General features: G+C 54.2%; 1 protein-coding gene across 1 annotated transcript in view; it reads left to right on the top strand.

The window, feature by feature from the left end:
• Positions 1-22263, top strand: part of erbin (erbb2 interacting protein) — a 29726-nt gene that overhangs the window by 1850 nt on the left and 5613 nt on the right. The window contains 20 exon segments of the mRNA XM_067258696.1: positions 80-111; positions 114-168; positions 1032-1088; positions 3169-3232; positions 3459-3533; positions 4394-4538; positions 7912-7984; positions 9760-9889; positions 10054-10169; positions 11539-11608; positions 12779-12878; positions 13585-13706; positions 14654-14827; positions 15142-15324; positions 15579-15696; positions 15888-16071; positions 16449-16989; positions 16991-17938; positions 19239-19388; positions 20899-20949. Coding sequence (XP_067114797.1) covers positions 80-111; positions 114-168; positions 1032-1088; positions 3169-3232; positions 3459-3533; positions 4394-4538; positions 7912-7984; positions 9760-9889; positions 10054-10169; positions 11539-11608; positions 12779-12878; positions 13585-13706; positions 14654-14827; positions 15142-15324; positions 15579-15696; positions 15888-16071; positions 16449-16989; positions 16991-17938; positions 19239-19388; positions 20899-20949 — 3388 coding nt within the window.

The following is a 22263-nucleotide window of genomic DNA, read 5'->3' as shown; positions in this document are numbered from 1 at the left end:
AAAACATCGTCCGGGGAGACCTTTCGCCAAGGCCGTGTCGTGTGTGACCTTGTTCTGGTGGTGCTGTGCTCTTCTCCAGGCTTCCAGAAGGATTCACCCAGCTCCTCAGCCTGACCAGCTCTACCTGAACGACGCCTTCCTGGAGTTCCTGCCTGCCAGCTTCGGCAGGTCAGACACAAACAAACACACACACACCCCCCCACAGACGTAACACACACGCACCCACCACAGACACCACAAACACTTACCTCAGTGAGCAGGTTACAAGACAGAATCCAGTGAAATGGGCGCCTCTGTCATGTTGTCCCTTTTCACAGTGACGTAGACACACATTTACATGTAGTCATTTAGCTATCCAGAGCGACTTACAGTAAGTACAGGGACATTCCCCCCGAGGCAAGTAGGGTGAAGTGCCTTGCCCAAGGACACAACGTCAGTTGGCTTGACCGGGAATCGAACTGGCAACCTTCGGATTACTAGCCCGATTCCCTCACCGCTCTGCCACCTGACTTCCCAGTCCCCCACACGAGTCCTTATCTCCTAGAAGACAGGAACCTCTTCTCTGTCTGAATGATTAATAGTGGGAAGTGTGTGTGTGTGTGTGTGTGTGCCAGAAGAGATCAAAGGCCACACCACTCCCACACACAGATGCATCCGTGTCACCATCTATCTTGTGACTCATCTCTCCTGGCAAATGTCATACCTCCACACGACTCTTCCCCCTGTATATCACCTGTCATGTATCTGGACGGGTGTAGGTTTCCCGTTGCACAGTGAAAGACCGTACCCGCTACTCCCCCAGTGCACTTTAACATCATCTGAAAAGGCCGTCGCTCGATAAAGATGATCGTTTCGGATGACGTTCGTGGAAGCGTGAGCCGTCGGTGGAAAGCTCATCGATAAACAGCGCTCGTCCCGTGTTCATCCTATTCGTCATGTCTGAGTTTATCGAGCGCTCGTCCACCTGCTCCCAGAACCTCTTCTCACTGTGCCCCCCCCCCCCCCTCCCCTCCCCTCCCTCCCCCCCTCAGGTTGACCAAGCTGCAGATCCTGGAGCTGAGAGAGAACCAGCTGAAGATGTTGCCAAAGTAAGTGTCCTGCTTGATGACACACAAGGTTCTTGCATGGGTTCGTATGAGGAGAAGCATTCTCTCTCTCTCTCCATATTCCTATCTCTCGCTCTACCCCTCTTTTATTCTCTCTCGCTCTACCTCTCTCTTTTATTCTCTCTATCTCTCATATTCTCTCTTTTATAGTCCATCTCTCTCTGGGTTATTTTCTCTCTAGCTGTCTCTCACTCTCTTAAATGTTCTCTCTCGCTCTCTTCTACTCTCTCTCTCTCTCTGTCTCTCTCTCACTTTCACTTTCTCCCGCTCCCCACGCCTATTCATTGAAGTTCCATTGAACTCCTCAGTCTTACATAAGGAGCCTCGAGGTTGCAGCGTGGGGGCTGCAGCGTGGGGGCTGCAGGGTGGGGGCTGCAGGGTGGGGGCTGCAGGGTGGGGGCTGCAGCGTGGGGGCTGCAGCGTGGGGGCTGCAGCGTGGGGGCTGCAGCGTGGGGGCTGCAGCGTGGGGGCTGCAGGGTGGGGGCTGCAGGGTGGGGGCTGCTGCTGTGCTGCGACAGGTTTCACAACCCTCTCCTCAGACTCCTGCCCCTGTCGTCTGCCCGCCAGCTTCACATCGCCACTGGAGAGCTCTCCTCCGCGCCCGGCGAGCCTCCTCCTTTTTTGCGAAACGTAAAGACCCACAGACGAGCCCCCCCCTCCCCCACACTCTTTGCACCCTGGCCTTTCTTTTATAGAGTTTTTTTTTTTTTTTTTTTTTTATACGGTACTTTTGAGGAAGGCGTCCGTGCCTCTTATCGTTCCCCCGCTGTACCTTGCACCCCGTGACCGACGCCTCGCTGGCTCGCGCCTGCGAGTGCGGTGCAGAGCAAGCCTCTCAAGCTGTTTATTTGACAACGTCCAGGCCTGTTAGGGACTGGGAACCCTGACAGGAGACCAGCAATTAATGGTCAGGATCCAAGCCAGAGAGAGGAGAGAGAGAGAGAGACACACACACACACACGTGAAACGAGAAAGAGCACTTGCTCATTTTGGTGCTCTTTCCCTTGTAGTTGGCGTGAGCTTACAAGCTCTGCGCAGCTCTGTTCTCCCTGGTCCCGGTGGCAGCTAGCTAGCTCATCTCCTGCGGTACACTAGTTCCGCTCCAGCTCCCAGGGTGCTGCTGGAAAGCTTGAACCGGCCCTCCTCCACTCCCCCCCCCCCACCTCCCTCTGACCACATGCTGCTATCTGAGAGCTGGCTGGCCCCCTCACGTGTCGCCCTGCCAAGCGCGGGGCAGGAATTCGGCCGGCGAAGGCTAGCGCTGGGCGTCGCGAGCTTCAAAAACAGGCCGCGGTGTTTTCCTATCACGTCGTATTCATTACAAAAACACCGCCCCGGGCTTGAACCCCCCCCCCCCCGGCTACACGGCACAGCACAGAGGTAGGGATGGAAATCCATCCGGTGTTGTGACGTCCCAAAGAGGAAGTAAGACCAGGCAAGCTCGCCGGGGGAGAAGATTTAGCTGTCGTACCTTCTGAGCCCGATATATTAGCCCTTTTCTTTGTATGCAGTGTATATACATATCTTTTTTTCTTCGTGCTTTATTGGACTGAAGTGTGACAGGAAGGGCGGGGGGGGGGGGGAGGGTAAGACATGCAGAAAGGCAGGGGGGGGGGAGGGTAAGACATGCAGAAAGGGGCCAAGCCCGGATTCAGACCCAACCCAGGCCGCTGCGGTGAGGCCTCAGCCTATGCCGTATGCCTTTTTTTTTGTCATCTTCTTTTGGGGCTTCAAACCCACGGAAACGCAGCCTATTCTTGACTCTCTACTGCGGGCAGCATACCAAGTGGTGCTGCTTTCTGTACTAAATAGAGCTCTGCTCTATGGCTGTGCTTTGGTAGAGCCGTGTCATTTGTAACCCCTTGGTGTGGCTCACAGTGTGAAATGTGACGTGATCTACAAGGCGAGGAGGCAAAGCAGCCCTCGGAGGTCACCAGGAAATGGTCGCGATGGCTGTCCAGATCATTTGACCAACGTTTGCATGGCTTTGCATCATCTGATTGGGTTGCTCAACACTATTGTCTGTTTCTCTCTCTCTCTCTCTCTCTCTCTCTCTCTGCAGAAGCATGCACAAACTCACACAGCTGGAGCGACTGGACCTGGGGAGCAACGAGTTCACTGAAGTGGTGAGTCTCAATAGGCTGACTGACTGACTGGCTCACTGGCTGGCTGACTTTCCAGCAACCCTACATTTGCTCCATTCACTCCTGACTGGATCCCAAACCGACTGACTATCTGCTTCGGAAATGAACCGAATGTGTCATGGTTCAATAAACGGTCGATCTGTCAGCAGCTGGATGTGTAGCGATTCCGACTTGCTTACGATCGTGTTGACCTCTCCTTCTCCCCCAGCCTGAGGTGTTGGAGCAGCTCACAGGGATCAAGGAACTATGGATGGATGGGAACCGACTCACCTTTCTACCTGGGGTATGTATGCAAACACCCTGACCTCTGACCTCTAGAGCAGTCTTACCTGGGGTATATATGCAAACACCCTGACCTCTAGAACAGTCTTACCAGGGGTATGTATGCGAGCACCCTGACCTCTGACCTCTAGAACAGTCTTCCTCCACCTCAGGACTCATCCTGTCAGGCGCCGTGGACTCTGACGTTACAGTGACGGATGAAAGAAGGAAGGGATGAAAGCAGTCAAGCATCATCCCTCGTCTCCTTTCCGTCAAAATGGCCAGCTTGTTGTTTTGGAAATGGGTCACAATTAAAGCGTTAGAGTGCTGCCGTTGGCGTTTCAACAGCAGCACGGACAGGCCAGTCTGGTCCTCCTGTGAGGATTAGGATTAAAGCCACATACAATTACAAAAAACATCCCCTAAAACAGCTTCTGGAAACATCCACATGCTTCACTGAATGCGTTAGCGGTTCGCTAGCGAAGCTGGGGAAGCCTCTTCACGATACTACATGATGTATTTCTGCCGACACAACACACAGCAGGGTGATGCCTGCGACTCGCACACACTCCCGAATCACACACAAGTCCCAAACTGCCTCTCACAACCAGCAATTGCTGCTCTGGAACACTTGAGTTGGTCGGAACATTCCGCCAACCCTCCTTCTGTTTTGGTTTATCGTCCAGATTAGAAGAGTTTTACGACAGCCTCGTCGTCAGTCGAACTCGTAAACGGATACTGTGAAATGATCTCAGAGAGCACACAGGGATTTAGAGGATTCTCTGTCTTAATCGTCTGCATTTCAGACACGAGCCAAGTGGACCAGGATGAAAGAAGGCTTGTGTTTCATATTGGTGTGCGTGTGTGTGTGTGTGTCGGCAGATGCTGGGGACTCTGAAGCAGCTGGCTTACCTTGACGTGTCCAAGAACAACCTGGAGATGGTGGACGAGCAGATCTCTGGCTGTGAGAACCTGCAAGACCTGCTGCTGTCCAACAACGCACTCACACAGCTGCCTGGCTCCATAGGTACACACACACACACACACACACACACACACACACAGCTGCCTGGCTCCATAGGTACACACACACACACACACACACACACACACACACAGCTGCCTGGCTCCATAGGTACACACACACACACACACACACACACACACACACACACAGCTGCCTGGCTCCATAGGTACACACACACACACACACAGAGCTGCCTGGCTCCATAGGTACACACACACACACACACACACACACACACACACACACACACAGAGAGCTGCCTGGCTCCATAGGTACACACACACACACACACAGAGCTGCCTGGCTCCATAGGTACACACACACACACACACACACACACTCACACACACACACAGAGCTGCCTGGCTCCATAGGTACACACACACACACACACAGAGCTGCCTGGCTCCATAGGTACACACACACACACACACACACACACTCACACACACACACAGAGCTGCCTGGCTCCATAGGTACACACACACACACACACAGAGCTGCCTGGCTCCATAGGTACACACACACACACACACACACACACTCACACACACACACAGAGCTGCCTGGCTCCATAGGTACACACACACACACACACAGAGCTGCCTGGCTCCATAGGTACACACACACACACACACACACACACTCACACACACACACAGAGCTGCCTGGCTCCATAGGTACACACACACACACACACACACTCACACACACACACACACAGAGCTGCCTGGCTCCATAGGTACACACACACACACACACACACACACTCACACAGCTGCCTGGCTCCATAGGTACACACACACACACACACACACACACACACACACACTCACACAGCTGCCTGGCTCCATAGGTACACACACACACACACACACACACACACTCACACACACACACAGCTGCCTGGCTCCATAGGTACACACACACACACACACACACAGAGCTGCCTGGCTCCATAGGTACACACACACACACACACACACACACTCACACACACACACAGAGCTGCCTGGCTCCATAGGTACACACACACACACACACAGAGCTGCCTGGCTCCATAGGTACACACACACACACACACACACACACACTCACACACACACACAGAGCTGCCTGGCTCCATAGGTACACACACACACACACACAGAGCTGCCTGGCTCCATAGGTACACACACACACACACACACACACACTCACACACACACACAGAGCTGCCTGGCTCCATAGGTACACACACACACACACACACACTCACACACACACACACACAGAGCTGCCTGGCTCCATAGGTACACACACACACACACACACACACTCACACAGCTGCCTGGCTCCATAGGTACACACACACACACACACACACACACACACACACACTCACACAGCTGCCTGGCTCCATAGGTACACACACACACACACACACACACACACTCACACAGCTGCCTGGCTCCATAGGTACACACACACACACACACACACACACACACACACACTCACACACACACACACACACACACACACACAGCTGCCTGGCTCCATAGGTACACACACACACACACACACACTCACACAGCTGCCTGGCTCCATAGGTACACACACACACACACACACACACACAGAGCTGCCTGGCTCCATAGGTACACACACACACACACACACACACACAGAGCTGCCTGGCTCCATAGGTACACACACACACACACACACACACACAGAGCTGCCTGGCTCCATAGGTACACACACACACACACACACACACACACACACAGAGCTGCCTGGCTCCATAGGTACACACACACACACACACACACACACAGAGCTGCCTGGCTCCATAGGTACACACACACACACACACACACACACAGAGCTGCCTGGCTCCATAGGTACACACACACACACACACACACACACACACAGAGCTGCCTGGCTCCATAGGTACACACACACACACACACACACACACACACAGAGCTGCCTGGCTCCATAGGTACACACACACACACACACACACAGAGCTGCCTGGCTCCATAGGTACACACACACACACACACACACACACAGAGCTGCCTGGCTCCATAGGTACACACACACACACACACACACACACACACAGCTGCCTGGCTCCATAGGTACACACACACACACACACACAGCTGCCTGGCTCCATAGGTACACACACACACACACACACACAGCTGCCTGGCTCCATAGGTACACACACACACACACACACACACACAGCTGCCTGGCTCCATAGGTACACACACACACACACACACACACACACACAGCTGCCTGGCTCCATAGGTACACACACACACACACACACACACACACACACACAGCTGCCTGGCTCCATAGGTACACACACACACACACACACACACAGAGAGCTGCCTGGCTCCATAGGTACACACACACACACACACACACACAGACCTGCCTGGCTCCATAGGTACACACACACACACACACACACAGACCTGCCTGGCTCCATAGGTACACACACACACACACACAGACCTGCCTGGCTCCATAGGTACACACACACACACACACACACAGAGCTGCGTGGCTCCATAGGTACACACACACACACACACACAGAGCTGCCTGGCTCCATAGGTGAGCATCCCTCGTTGCAGCGTACTGAACACACACAGCTGCTCTGTGTACCTAGTTACTGCTCATGTGTCTAATGAATAGGTTGGATGCTCTCTGGAAGAGAAAGGAACATGGGCTGTAATAGAATAGAATACAATCTCATTATGGCGCAAATGACTCATCTAGACTGTGGTTAATGAGAGAGGAAAGGGTTCCAGACACTAGCCAAAATAAATGACGGGTAGTATTTTATCTCTTTATTTATTGTGTTCATGTCGATGTGGTGAAGTGAGGCACTGGAAAGTGCTAAATAGTTGTTTTGTGAATATTTTCATCTGATCTATTGGATCCTTTCAGTTTCAGTGATATAACATGTTTTGTTCGCAGAGGCAAGATGGCTTTGCCGAATTCAGCCTGCTATTATTTGAGCACTTATCAATAGACGTGATCCAATTAGGCTACCGTATTAATAGCGGTATTATTCTGAAATGGATATGCCTCTCTTTGTAATCCTTTGCGTAAAACAATCAATACTTATTCTGGGTTGTGCTCTAATATATTCTCTCTGTCCTTCTGTCTCTCTTTATCTATCGCTCTCTCTATCCATCTCTCTCTCGCTTTCTCTATCTCTCGCTCTCTCTATCTCTCTCTCTCGCTCTCTCTATCCATCTCTCTCTCGCTTTCTCTCTCTCGCTCTCTCTATCCATCTCTCTCTCGCTTTCTCTATCTATCTCTCTCTCGCTCTCTCTATCCATCTCTCTCTCAGGCTCCCTGAAGAAGCTAACTGCTTTGAAGGTGGATGAGAACCAGCTTATATACCTCCCAGACTCCATTGGCGGGTGAGCGTTTGAAACTGTCTCACCTCTCACATCGACTGCAGACACGGAAACGCCACTAGGCAAGGACTCCATATCCACTAAAGCTGTGGACCAATGGGACTCCGGGTCTTACCTGTGCCCGTTCGAAGCGACGTCTTGGATTGACAGTTGATGGGCTCCCTCCTCTTTCACACCAGCGTTCTGCACCATGTCGACCCTGGTCTCGTTTTAAGACCCACGGGTGCTGCCAGGGGTTCAGGGCTCCCTGGCTAATCTGTACTCCGGGCCCCCGAGCCTCTAGTCACACCTGAAAGTATGGGCTTCTGCTGGGGCACCTATCTGACCAGGGCCCTCTGAATCTCCCTAATGTCCAGAGGCTGAAAGGGGCAAAGACACGACCTGCGATTTGCCTTAAAGCTGATCGCTCATCCTCAAAGCCACACCGAGATATCAAATATTCTCAACATGGGGTTCCAATTAGATTTCTATTGATTGATGTTGATCACGTTTGCCAATTATTTTGCAATTGGCAAAACATTGCCAATTATTCCTTATGCTAGGATGCGTTTCCTAGTCTGGGATTATGACTGGTTACTGGGCCGGATTATGAGTATGTGATTTGCGAGTAGTATGGTTTAATCCCTGTCAAAGGTTGATGCTAAAGCATACTGATTAAAATGTATATAATCCTTTATTTCACTATTTTGGCTCCCAAACCCTTCTTTTGAGGTTGTCCAGAGGTCGACTTGTAAACCGAGTTCAGATCTCTGAACTGTAACTACGCAGAAACGATTCTTTTTAGAGAATCACTTTAATCCAGTGATTTAAGCATGCCTGCATGTGTTTCTCACAATCCCCAGCGTGGGGTTTCATCTTCATTCAGCAGAAAGCTTCCTCTCGCTATTTATTTGTTTCCACAGCCTGAAGTCAGTCCCATAAAGCTTTTAGGAGCCTTCAGCGCTCATCGCGACCGACTGTTATACTGCCACTCGTTAAGACATCACAACGTCACATCTCGGCTTGGAAAAAAAAAAAAAAAGTCCAGAGTAGTTTTCTTTTATTGCAAGGGTTATTCAGGACAGCAAGCCCCGCTTATTTAAATTTGTTCCAAAATTTTCGTTTTGGTCTCGTAGCTGTCTATCAATAAAGGTAATCTCTGTCCAGACTGTTTCATTTTGACCAGCTTCCCGTCCCCAAACACTTGATGTTATTGAATTCCAGAAAGGTGAGTGTCTGGCTGGACTCCAGCCACGGAGCAGGGTCCGTGCTCAGACACACACGTTAATCATTTATAAGGCCCTTTTATTTATTTTTCTCCGTTGGAGATTAATGTTTGAATAACACCACCAGATATATTTATAGTATGCTAGCTTGCATACTTGTGAGCCCGACTTGGAAGCAACGTAACGAGAAACAGATTTTGGTTGTCGTGGATTTGGAAAGGTGCGTTCCTCTAACGTAGAAAGGTCTGTACTCGGGTGCAAAGTCTGTAGTGACAGAGGTTTGTTTTTGTTTTTTCGCTTTTGAATAGCTAGTTGTCCTCTGACAACTTCCTGTTCATCCACTCATCAGAAAAGCGATTTTTCAGACACCTTGCTTCGAGTATATAAAACGAGTCTTTTATGCGTACTCATAAAACGCTTGTTTGAAACAGTCCAAGGTTAAGGTTCATTTGCTGCACATAATGACAGTGCCCCCCCCCTCGCATCTGGTCTCCTCCCTCCTCCTCCTCCCCCCTTCTCCTCTCCCTCCTCCTCCTCCCCCCTTCTCCTCTCCCTCCTCCCGTCGTCCCCCAGGCTGGCAGCGCTGGACGAGTTGGACTGCAGCTTCAACGAGATCGAGGCTCTGCCCCCGTCCATCGGGCAGTGTGTCAGCCTGCGCACCTTCGCCGCCGACCACAACTTCCTGGCTCAGCTGCCGTCCGAGGTGCGCGTCCGTCCGTCTGTCAGCACTGCACGTGGACATGTTTCTGCATGCACGCGTGATGAGTGATGACATGCCAATGTTGCGGGTGTGGAGGGGTGGGTTGGTTGTGTGAGCCCTCCTCCTACTGTCCTGACCCCCCTGCCCTTGGTCTCTCCCCCACACAGATGGGCAACTGGAAACACGCCACCGTGCTGTTCCTCCACTCCAACAAGCTGGAGTCCCTGCCGGAGGAGATGGGCGACATGCAGAAGCTCAAGGTTATCAACCTCAGCGACAACAAGTGAGTCCCACCTCCCTCTCTCCTCCCTGCCGCCTCCCCCTCTCCTCCCTGCCTCCTCCCCCTCTCCTCCCTGCCTCCTCCCTGCCTCCTCCCTGCCTCCTCCCCCGGCCTCCCCCGGCCTCCCCTGGCCTCCCCCGTCTCTCAGCCAGCCCTCAGACCCACAGTCTGCCTCTCCCACAGACTGCCTCTCCCACAGTCTGCCTCTCCCACAGTCTGCCTCTCCCACAGACTGCCTCTCCCACAGTCTGCCTCTCCCACAGTCTGCCTCTCCCACCGTCTGCCTCTCCCACAGTCTGCCTCTCCCACAGTCTGCCTCTCCCACAGACTGCCTCTCCCACAGACTGCCTCTCCCACAGACTGCCTCTCCCACAGCAACCCCTACCCTGCAACTTGAACTCAGCCCTCCATGTGAAACTCGAATCTGGGAGATAACCTGACCTCAATCTAAGGAAGTGGATGACCCCCACGTGGTCGATGAGGAACGCGGCCGCAGCACGCCAACAAGGAAGTCAGGTTTCAAATCCTCACAGCTCGTTAACTACTCGTTTCTGTCGGGCCTCCATGAACTGGAAGCCCGTTTTTATACTCGGTTAGAAAATGGCGGCAGGCTTGTGTCTTGTCGAGGCCGCGCTAATGTTACCACACGGCGGCACCCCTGCGAAACATGCTCATCCAGCTTATTGAAAGTGGCAACAGAAATGTAGCTCCTCGGCTAAAGTGGATTATACAAGTCTGTGGGGGGGGAAGAAAACCCTGTCAACAGTGGTTGAAAGAATGTTTAGTGCGTTCCCCACCTTGCGCACACAGAGACATGAGCATTGGCTGTCTGACACTGACAAAGTGAGGGCCTGGAAACCCCCTGTTATAAGCTCCCGTTTCAGTGGGCAGACCTGAGATGGCCTGGTTTTCTTTTAGTCTTTGTATTTGTATTTATATATATATATGTTTTTTTTTGGGAGGGGGGTTGGCATTTTTTATGCTTTTTTGGAGACAGTTTGTAAGCCAGTGTAATTCAGCAGCTTAGCACCTCACAGTGAAGGAGAGAGAGGTGTTTATTACCTTTATAAAAACACACTCCTTCCCCGCTCTCCCTCGGCGAACCTGTTGACGCGACGGGATTTGGGGTGTTTCTCCTCTGTGTAGCTGGATCTCTCTCTCCCTGTCTGTCTCTGTGTCTCCCTGTCTGTCTCTCTGTCTCTGTCTGTATGTATCTGTGTCTCTGTATCTCTCTCTGTCTGTCTCTCTCTGTGTCTGTCTGTCTGTCTCTCTCTCTGTCTCTCCCTCCCCCCCCCCCCCCAGGTGACCCTCCGCAGCGGCGGTGGCTCCCCCATCACACTGACCCTTGTCCCTCCCTCCTTCCCCTCTTCAGGCTGAGAAACCTGCCCTACAGTTTCACCAAGCTGAGCCAGATGACCGCTATGTGGCTGTCGGAGAACCAGGTGAGCCCCTCTGTGTGTCTAAGAGGGGGTGCGGCTGGGTCACTGTTGACTGCACCCGTGGGGGAGATAGATAGATGATAGGACAGTGCAATATTTATCCCCTCCCTTTCAATTTAATGTTTTTTTGTTTGTTTTTTTTACTTGAAGATCACAAGCGCCATGACAAAAACCCCTTGATTGCTGCACCCACTGTTATCCTTACTGACCCCACACACAATAGCTGTCATTGTGCAGATACTGAATGGTGGTTCTTTTCTCCATTTCAAAATAAATAAATAATTCTCCACTTTCTTTTTGGGGGTGAGGACCGTCTGGCCAATTTTCTTTCTTGTACAACACAGCCGAGCGTACACTAATCTCATCGGGAGAGGACACAGCCCAGGCAAACAGCGCTTAAACGCAATAAAATGCCTAAAATGTTGTTTATCCAAACACACCATATGGCCATGCAGGCCTGCTCTGCCACACAACTGCACAGTAGACTTCTAGGTTACCTGACAACCGAGGACTCTCGGGTATAGACAACTTAGTATCCATTGAGAGAGGAGAAGGATTTTTACAGAATACGGGCTGCTGTCCTCGTTTGACTTCCTGGCGGAAGCTTCCGGAAACATGCTGTGAGATACGTTCTCCTTACAGTCGCATCAGGTCACAGTTTTTATTTTATTGATTTTGTTAATTATTTCTACTCGAGCGTCTTCGGAACGCCTCCGAGCCTCTGTGTGCAAACACTCCTGTTCTCCACCTGTGTGGAGTGATTAGGAGTGGGTGGAGAAGAACAGAGGCAGCCTTCTTATGAATTGTTATCTTTGTTCTGGGAACACACACACACACACACAGTGTGTAGGGCTCGACTGAAACGGAATACATTGGAGACGGCCAGGCCGAAACAGGCTGAATTAAATGTATATATGTAACACCTTCAAGCTTTACCCTGATGACTGATACACAATACTCTCGTCAGGAGTGGAGCCCTTCAACTGTCTTCATCCAGAGATGTACCAGAGAGTTTATTTCGAAATTAAATAAAGATATGTGTGACACAGGTTGAGCATATTGTCAACAATCAACACTTACAATGGTATTAGTTCTGAGCATTCCTGTGAGGGCGAGTGTGGTGGTGTGCAAAGCGCGAGTGTCGCGTCTCACCGCGGTCTCTCTCCGTCCCAGTCCAAGCCCCTCATCCCCCTGCAGAAGGATGAGGACCCGGAGACCCACAAGACGGTCCTCACCAACTACATGTTCCCCCAGCAGACCCGCACAGAGGAGTGTGAGTACAAACGCTTCGGTCGCCGAGCCACGTCAAACCCCGCCCCAAATCGCTTGTGATTACACAAGCGCTTTTTTTTCCGCTTGTGTAATCAAATGTGCTGGAACTCTCCGCTTCATAGGAACTTCTTAGGAACTCTCCAGGCTTGGCATCGTGAGGGCACGATGCCAGGAGGGGAAAAGTATCAAGGAGCACGTTCAAGCTGTCTGGGCGGCCATGTTTGTTTTTCATCTCGACTCTGTGTCCCTATTCCCCAGACTCTCCCATAAAGTCGTCTCTGCAACGGCTGCTCTTTAACAGCCCTTTTAGCTCGTTTCGCAGTAAATGGGTATTTGTTGTCGTAGCCAGACAGGATGGGTTCCTTGGAAGAATACAGTGTTCCGGAACCTTATCTTAGGAGTAGGGGGGAGTCGAAACTGTAGCCTTTGTCTCTCCGCGGAGCACCTGTCAGGCCGCCCAAGTGTAGTGTTACACCCCCTCTGCTAGCTCGCCCCAGCTCTGCGTCCCACACTGGGGGAGAACGGAGGGCTTCCTCAGCTGTGGGGAGAGCCCAAGCGTTTCCCCTCGACTTGTGTGAAACCGTTGCCTAGGCCCGAGACATTTCCACGGTGCCGTGCTTGTAGTCACGCTGTAGGTGGTTACCGGGCCTGTGTGTGTGTGTGTGTGATGCTGGGTGAGAATGTGTCGCTGTTCCCTCCGTCCTCAGACATCCCCAACTCGGACAGCGAGAGCTTCAACCCCTCTCTCTGGGAGGAGCAGCGCAAGCAGCGGGCGCAGGTGGCTTTCGAGTGTGACGAGGACAAGGACGAGAGGGAGACGCCTCCGAGGGTCAGTACTGGGCCGCACACACACACACACATACACTCACACACCTATACAGTACACAAATACACACACACACATACAGTACATGAATACACACACACACCTATACAGTATGTGAATACACTCATACATGTGTACATACACACACCCATCCAGAATGGGCGACCTCAGTTGCCCATGTTATTGATTACAGCGTGGACGGCCCGATGCAAATGAGGGCAAATTTAATCAAGAGGATGTGTTCTTCCAGAGGGAAGGTCTAATGATGAGGGGTTGTCTTCTATTACACGCTCCTTCCCTTCTCCCACGAGTCTCCATTAGCGGTATAAAACACTGGCGTTTGGTTCCGGCACATTCTCAAGGTTCACGCAAGCACCGAACAGAATCGAGGCACCAAAAAGCACTTCTCGGGTTGTGCGACACCAATCCCCCTGGATTGTTCTGAAAGCGTCGGGTCTAGTTCTCGCCAAGTGTATCACCAAGCCCCCAGAGCATAGCCCCCCCCCCGTTACGTTTCCTGACACAGCTCTGCTGTCCTCCCCTAGTGCGTAGTGAGGGATGCGTCTGCACGTTACATCCTGCACCGAATGGCCATTAACTCCGGTGTGGCGTCTGGTCCAGGACCAGACACCGCCTGGAGCCCGCTCTCTAAATCATTTTTTTTTCCCCACCCGTCGTGGCGTCTCTCGTGTCCCACTGGCACAATATGGCCGTCTGGCACGGAGGAGCAGGGAGGAGGGGCGGGCGTGGTGGGAGGGGGGGGGGGGCGCGAGTCTGCCAGGAGAGACATGCCGTCTGACTGACTGTCTGTGTGCCATTTCCTCTGCCAGGCCGACCTAACACCACCCCACCCCACACACACACACTCACACACCCTCCCCTTCCTGTCTACCTTGAGCCAAGGAACCCGTGTGGCATCGCTGATTTTTAATTGGCTGTGTGTGTTCCAGGAGGGCAACCTGAAGCGCTACCCCACGCCATACCCCGACGAGCTGAAGAGCATGGTGAAGACGGCCCAGTCTGTGGCCCACCGCCTCAAGGAGGACGAGTCGAGCGACGAGTCGGGGAGAGACGCCAGGCCCAGCGAGCGGAAGCACGTGGGCGTGCAGGACGTGGGCGTCAAGGTTACCACCCCCCCCTCCCACATCCTAGTTCACACACACACACACAGAGAGGGATACGCCTCCGCTGTCTACATCAACCTTGTTCTGCTCAGTTGATACACAGAAGCACTACTGTGTTGACTGTGTCGATGACGTTGCAGGATCGGTATCGTTTATTGCTCTTTTATTATGCATCTCATAACTTGGTATTTGCTCCGGAGGGACAGGGATATAGCTTGATAAAATGGTAGTGTTGCCTTCCCTGATAGCTGTCATTTGGAACCAAAGCAAACTCAGCTTGACGATGTCTCTTCCCGTGTGTGTGTGTGGGTCAGGTGATCGAGGGTCCCTGTGCCAACGGCAAACCACTAGAGATGGAGCCCAAGGCGCCCATCTACGTAGAGGACTCCACGGCGCCGCTCTCCAGGGACACCTCGGAGTCCTTCAACTCCCAGAAGACCTCGCTGCAGAGCTCGGACAACACCAGGACCATGATGAACCACGAGGACACCCTCGAGGTACCTCACATCTAGGGGACGTTCTGGAATCATCCGGGGGGGGCGACGCGCGAGCGGGCGGGCGTGGACTGTCACTTGTTCACATGAATCAAATTGATTTGTGTAGCCCTTTTTTATTTTATTTCAAGCAATGTCACAGAGGGCTTCGCATACGCCCTCGCAGAACCGCACCTAGACCAACCTCAACCCTCATTCAATCGCTCGTCTGACTCTCTCTCTCTCTCTCTCTCTCTCTCTCGTCTCCAACGCCGCAGGACTCGGACGAGCTGTCGTCGGAGGAGGACGAGATGAAGGTGGCGGAGATGAGGCCCCCGCTGATCGAGATCTCCATCAACCAGCCCAAAGTGGTGGCCCTAAGTAAGGACAAAAAAGGTACCCCTCAATCAGCCCCCCACACGCTCTGAGAACAGGCTGGTCACGCACGGCGGGGGCAGTAACGCTCCGCCGGCCGTGAACAGCAGGGAGGGGTAGACGAGACCTCCTGGGGCGGATCAGTGTCCCGGTTTGAGGCCGGCGTTGCGGGCTCGCTCTCTGACGGAGGGTTTTCCCTCTCCTCTCGGCAGACGACGGGAAAGACGCCGACTCGTTGCTGGACGACACGGTCGCCAACAGCAACCAGAACAACAGCAACTGCTCGTCGCCGTCGCGCATGTCCGACTCAGTGTCCCTGACGACGGACAGCAGCCAGGATAACTCCCTCTGCACCCCGGAGAGAGAGACCAAGATGCCCTTCATCCCCAAGACCAGGTAGTGCTACTGCAACCCTGCCCTCTCTTCCCCCGCCCTTCCTCCTCCCCTCCCCTCGTCCTTTTCCCGCCTCTCCCTCCATCCTTCCCGCCACTCCCCTCCTCTTTCCTGCCCCTCCTCCCTCCCTCCACTCCCTTCTCCTACCCTCCTCCTCCCCTCCTCCTTCCCTACCCTGCTATCGGGCTCTTTGTCAACACCTTGGGGAAGGATTCAGGTATCTGTGAATAACGCTAAATAAAACATGATACCTCAGAGAAGTCAAAGGGATATGTGTGTTTGGCTGTGACTTTGCACACTCGACTCTCCAACCCTCTCCCTTTTCCCCCGACCGTGTCCCCGCTCTAACCCTCTCCTCCTCCTCCTCCTCCCCTCTCAAGACAGGAGGACGAGAACATGAACCAGAGGAGGGAGACGGCCCCCCTGCTCCAGAACGGCAACGGCTCCGACACGTCCCTGCAGGCCCTGCTCAAGAGCCAGCAGCAGGGCTACGACAAGCCCGAGCAGCCCGGGGACTTCCAGCTGTCCATGGAGGAGCGCCTGGCCCTCATCCAGAAGGACCTGAACAACGGCGACGCCTACACCAAGTGGGACCAGATCAACATGAACGTGGCCAAGCCCGCCCCGCCGCCGCCGGACAACATGGTCCGGCCGGGCGTCCCGGACACGCCCGAGAACGGGCCCGCCCCCGTGGACAACGTGGGCCGCCTGGAGAACGGCAACCGGCCGGGCGAGCGCCTGAACGGTCGGGGGGGGGCGGCCGAGCCGGGCGGCGTGCGGGCGACGGCGTCGGCGGGGGTGACGGCGACCAGCGACATGTCGCTGTCCCGCAGCACCGAGGAGCTGTCCCCGGAGAAGAGGTGCCCCCCCGCCCCGGCGGCGGTGGCCAAGTCCCAGAGCATCGCCAACATGGAGGGGGGGGGGCGGCGGGATGAAGCTGTACGGCGTGGAGGCCGACGGCGGCGGCTGCTACGAGCCGGGCGCCGCGGCCAGGATGGCGGGCGCCGGCCCTGTGCCCCAGGGGCAGAGCATCGTCCGGAGCAAGTCGGCCTCGCTGCTCAACGACCAGACCCTCCAGGTGTACCCCGGCTCCTCTGCCTCGTCCTCTGACCTGCTGTCCGGCTCCTCCAAGCCCCCCGCCAGCACCAGCAGGTACCCCGTCCCCTCCAGCATGGCCATGGGCCTCCCCCCTCCCCAGTACAACGTCCAGTACACCAGCAGCGCCATGCCCAAAGACGCTCTCTGGAACCAGAGGACCTCCGTCCCTCCCCCAGACCACCAGGCCTACCTCCCTCCTCCCCAGCACTCCCTCGCCAACACCAACTACTCCAACCGCAACCAGGCGCCCCCGTACCCCCACCCCCCTCCGCCCCAGCAGAGGGGCCCCGCGGGGGGGGCCAAACTGCCTGGGGAGATGTGGGCCAAGGAGCGCCTGTTGCCCTCCGGTGGGCAGGCGCGGAGCAGCACCCTGCAGAGGCAGAGCAGCAACTCGTCCACCGTCTCCATGGGCGACCCGCGGCGCGTGCAGGCGGGCGAGGGCGAGTACATGACCTACAGGGACATCCACACCCTGGGCAGGGGGCCCCTGGCCATGGCCCAGGCCATGCAGAGGCCCCTGTCGGCGCGCACGTACAGCATCGACGGCCCCACGTGCGCCCGGCCCCACGCCCTCGCCCGGCCTCCGCCCAACGAGCTGCCCGAGAGGACCATGTCGGTCAGCGACTTCAACTACCAGCACGTCAGCCCCAGCAAGAGGCCCCACGCCCGGGTCAAGTCTGAGCACTGTCTGCTGGACGGGCCCGGGGGCAGGGTGCCCACCGACTGGAGGGACCAGGTGATGCGACACATCGAGGCCAAGAAGATGGAGAAGGTAAGCGCGTTCACGCGGGCGTTTGGGGTGAACGGCGTCTCGATGCCGTAGTCACAGTGGATGGGGAGGTCCTCTCAAGGGTCGTTTGAAGGTAACGAGGAGATGGCGGTTGCCAAGCGCAGTAATCCAGCCTATTTCCTGTCGTTTTCTTATGTGTGTGATGTCTTTTTTTAATATACACGACGTCTAATATAAAACAACATCTAATAATGTCACGAGGGGGACCTTGCAGTAACCACCTGACCTCATCATCATGACATCCTCTCCCATTCATAAGCTGCAGTTACGTGTGTGTGAGGGGAGGGGGGAGGGTTAGAGTTGGGTGGGAGAGGAGGCCAGTGTGGGGTACTGAGCCTGGGTGAGTCATGGCTGCCTCTGGGCTGGGCTGGAGTCTGGCTGGGCTGGAGTCTGGCTGGAGTCTGGCTGGGCTGGAGTCTGGCTGGGCTGGAGTCTGGCTGGGCTGGAGTCTGGCTGGGCTGGAGTCTGGCTGGGCTGGAGTCTGGCTGGGCTGGAGTCTGGCTGGAGTCTGGCTGGAGTCTGGCTGGAGTCTGGCTGGAGTCTGGCTGGAGTCGGGCTGGAGTCTGGCTGGAGTCGGGCTGGAGTCTGGCTGGAGTCTGGCTGGGCTGGAGTCTGGCTGGGCTGGAGTCTGGCTGGGCTGGAGTCTGGCTGGGCTGGAGTCTGGCTGGGCTGGAGTCTGGCTGGAGTCTGTGTGGAGTCTGTGTGGGAGTCTGTGTGGGAGTCTGGCTGGTCTGGAGTCTGGCTGTGTGGAGTCTGTGTGGGAGGTCGCATCCAGACTGCCAGAGCACGTCTACCTCCAAAGTGCTCGAGAAGAATCGAATGACACTATCGTGGGACTCAAGCCCACTCCCCCCCCCCTCCCCCTCTTCCCTCCCTCCTGAATAGAATAATAAAGCTTGATGTCGAAATGTTCAGTCCACTAATACAGTAACAACAAACTGCATGTCTTACTTGACTGTTTTCCCCATGCCCAAGTGCACAGCTACGTGCCACGCAAGCAAGCCGGATAGACTCCTTCCTATCATCTTCAGCATGTTTATGTTTTTATGTCTGCCGTGCAAAAACCGGCTGCTACTAATTCCACCTCCACGAGGCCGACGCGTTCACTGCATGTTGGTGTATTTCTCATGCTCCTAACGTTATTGTTTTTCCTTTAATTTGTTGTCGTTTTCTTCTTGTTGAATTCACCGCTCACTGAGACGCGAGGTGAGGCTGCATGGTCGCTAAAGTGTCCGGTCTGGTTTGTTTGGCCTGGCCCCTTCTCCCCCTCCCCTGTGTTCAGAACGCGCTGTCACGGTCCTATAACTCCCATTTGGCCCCGCTGAGCTGCTCTGCTCCCTACGCCAGCTCTAGAGAGGCCCTGCATGCCAGCCAAGGCTCTCTGCTCTTTAGCTCTGGAGACGCCAGGCCCTACGGAGCCAGGGGCTTCTGTGTGAGTACCTCCACCCAACAACCCCCCCCCCCTTCCCCCCCTTCCCCTTCCACCGTAGCTAGCTGCTACAAGCAAGCTACCCCAGCTCCCTGCTCTGCCCTGCCCAGACAGGCTCTCTCCTGTGCCTGTCTGCCCTGCTAACCTACCTGCCTGCTTCGCTACCTAACCCTGCCCTGCTTGTGGTGGTGGGTGGTTTTTTGATTGCTTGTCTGGACCCAGTAGGAGGAGACCTAGTGGGTGATTGGACCCCGAGTGCATGCTGTGTAGGAGGGGGCGATTACCTCACAGAGAGGGGGGGGAGAGGAGGATGTGAATCCAACAGGGCTGTTTGTGCGTGACGCATTGGGGCTTGTTTAAGAAAGAGGAGGCCGTCTTTTGTCTTTGCACCCATAAAGAAGACAGGCTTAGCATAACTGGTATCCCTGGCTGGGAAGTGGGGACGGAGCCTGAAGGAGAGCCAGCTCGTTAGCTGACTACTGAAGCTTCCTAGGAAGAGCTTATTCATGTGTCGGCGCCGTGGCTCAAAATCATCGTTAGCAAAGTGCAAAGCAGATCAAATGTTCTTTTATGGTTTTTGGAACCTTTTTTTGTTTTCGTTTTTTTTCTTCACATAGAATTCCATTTTAGTACAGTTTTTTTCTTTCTACATTGTCAACAGGCTGCGAACAGACACTTGTGCTCATAAAAGGCTCAGCCGACTCGAGTGCTAACCGGTATGCCACAATATGTAGTGCGATTGATTGATGTAGGCCTCGGCACCTCTTAGCCTCTAGTTACCATACCAGTCCCTCCAGTGTGTCGTAAGGATAGCAACAGCACGTCGAACAGTACAAAACACTCCCCGGAGACCACTCGGCTATCTGACTCATCCACCCCTCCACCTCCCCCCCCCCCCCCCCCCCCCCCCGCCTCCACTCCAATCAGAACGCAGCGTGTGCAGCTGTGCAATTCTAGCCTCGACTCCGGTGATTAGCATCAGCTTTGGCGCTCTTCAACCGCGCCGATTCTCTCCCCTCTCAACGAGCCACCTCGAGTCATCTTTCGGCCTCTTCCCGCCGCCCCTCGGTTTCGTGCATCTCGTCACTTCACCGAGAATCCACTCGGTAACCTCTGTGCTGTCCAAGGTAAGTGTCAGGGAGGCTTGGGAGATACAGTGGCGTCGTGTTGATTGGGTGGTAGGAACAGTGCAGGTGGTGTGGGGTGCGTGTGTTTGTGTGATTGCCGCCACGAACGTGGTCGAACAAATCTCATTTCCTGTGTGAGCTTGGGTGGGGGAAGAGTGCCATTTTGACACTGTTTAATCCAGCGTGCTCCAGCCCAAACCGGCCCTCGCCCGGCGGGTTTTCTAACGAGCCTCGAGGAATCATCCCGTCGGTCTTAATGACCTAATTGTCTGAGGCGCTAATGATTCCCCCCGGACGAGCAGCGAAGGCTGAGTCACGTCTCACGGATGAGGACAAGGTGTTAACGATGCTCTCTCTACCCCCCCACCCCCACCCCCCCACCCCAGGATGACGGTTTCCCTCCCCAAGGCCAACAGAGCTACACCATGGACCGAAAAGTAAGTAGTGTGTTTACATCGGCGGCATCAATCTAGATCTGGGATGCATCTCGAGTGACTGCTGCTGGGTCGTCCCTGCCCTGGGTTGGGTTTTCATGGCAGGGACACAATTCCATGTGTGACACCAATGATGCGGTATTCGCTATACCTGCTTTATAAAGTGATTCACCGAGGACAGTAGTTAGCTGTAAGAGAAAACAAACATTGCCGGCCAAATCGAGCCACGAGAAGATTTCATCCAGCAGAGCGTTTCATAAAGAATGTCCCGAGATCTCTCAGCTCGATTGCTCTGGTCTAACTCGAGTTGCCCACTGTCGCCCTCAGTCCCCCATTCAGGCAAGACGAGAGCAGATATGAGCTGTAAGTAGAGCATGCCCTGCCAGGGTCTGGATTGAGATATTGACCCAGTACATCACATCCTCTCCAGCAGTGATTAATTAGTTCTAATTAATGAGAACTGCCTTGAAAGAGATTACTGTTAAGGGCCCGTTCCCACGGGCCCTCCACCTCCTGCCTGCCCCGAGTGCTCCGGCTGGGAAGCCACACGGACTCCTCTGCCGGTATAAATAGCTTTTGGCTTTTTGGCTATCTGAAGGCTGAGTGGTCCAGTCAAAGGCTTCATGTCTCGGTACACCCTGCAGTGCAAACCCCCCCCCCCCAAAATATATTTTTACGTACTGAGGATTCAGAATGAGGAAGAACTGCAAGGTGTGGAGATGTGTGCACTCGTCGACGTTGGCGAGGGGGGGGGGGGGGGCATGATCAACGGCGCCACGATGGTTGAATGGTTTTGTTTGGGAGTTTTATCTCCTGGCCTTCTGCAGTCGTGTAGGAGGTCTCTAAGGCCCTTCTCCCTGAGCAGGTCGTCAACTGGGGTCGGAGAAAAGGCAGCGAGACAGGCGGAAAGGAAAGAAGGGGGAGCTGCAACCAGTGAAACCGAACGCTGAGCAATGCATAGGGTTGGAATGAGGGTCTGGCTCCATGCTGACCCCTGCAGGATGGCTCTGGTACTGAACCTCACTACTGCACTACGAGGAAGCCTGAGGAAATTGAAGGAATTTAGGTCAATCAGCTCTTAGAGAATTTCTTCAAAGGATTCTTGAGTCTGCAAAGATAGTCTCCGGACCTGTGTTATGGTTGGTGACTACACCACCATACATCTGCGTTTATCTCACATAACTTCTTATTAACCGTTAATAAAACGTAAATGCATCTTCCTGTAGATTGGAGCTGCAGTGCCCACTCTTTGCTGAAGTCATGCTGAACCAGAACGGGCCGGTTCTGGCCTGTTGTGCTTGAATGAGTCAGGTTGCT

Source organism: Osmerus mordax, chromosome 20, assembly GCF_038355195.1.
Source record: "Osmerus mordax isolate fOsmMor3 chromosome 20, fOsmMor3.pri, whole genome shotgun sequence".
Classification (NCBI taxonomy): Eukaryota; Metazoa; Chordata; class Actinopteri; order Osmeriformes; family Osmeridae; genus Osmerus; species Osmerus mordax.
Note: the sequence above shows the minus strand (reverse complement) of the source record. Positions and strands in the feature narration are given on the sequence as shown.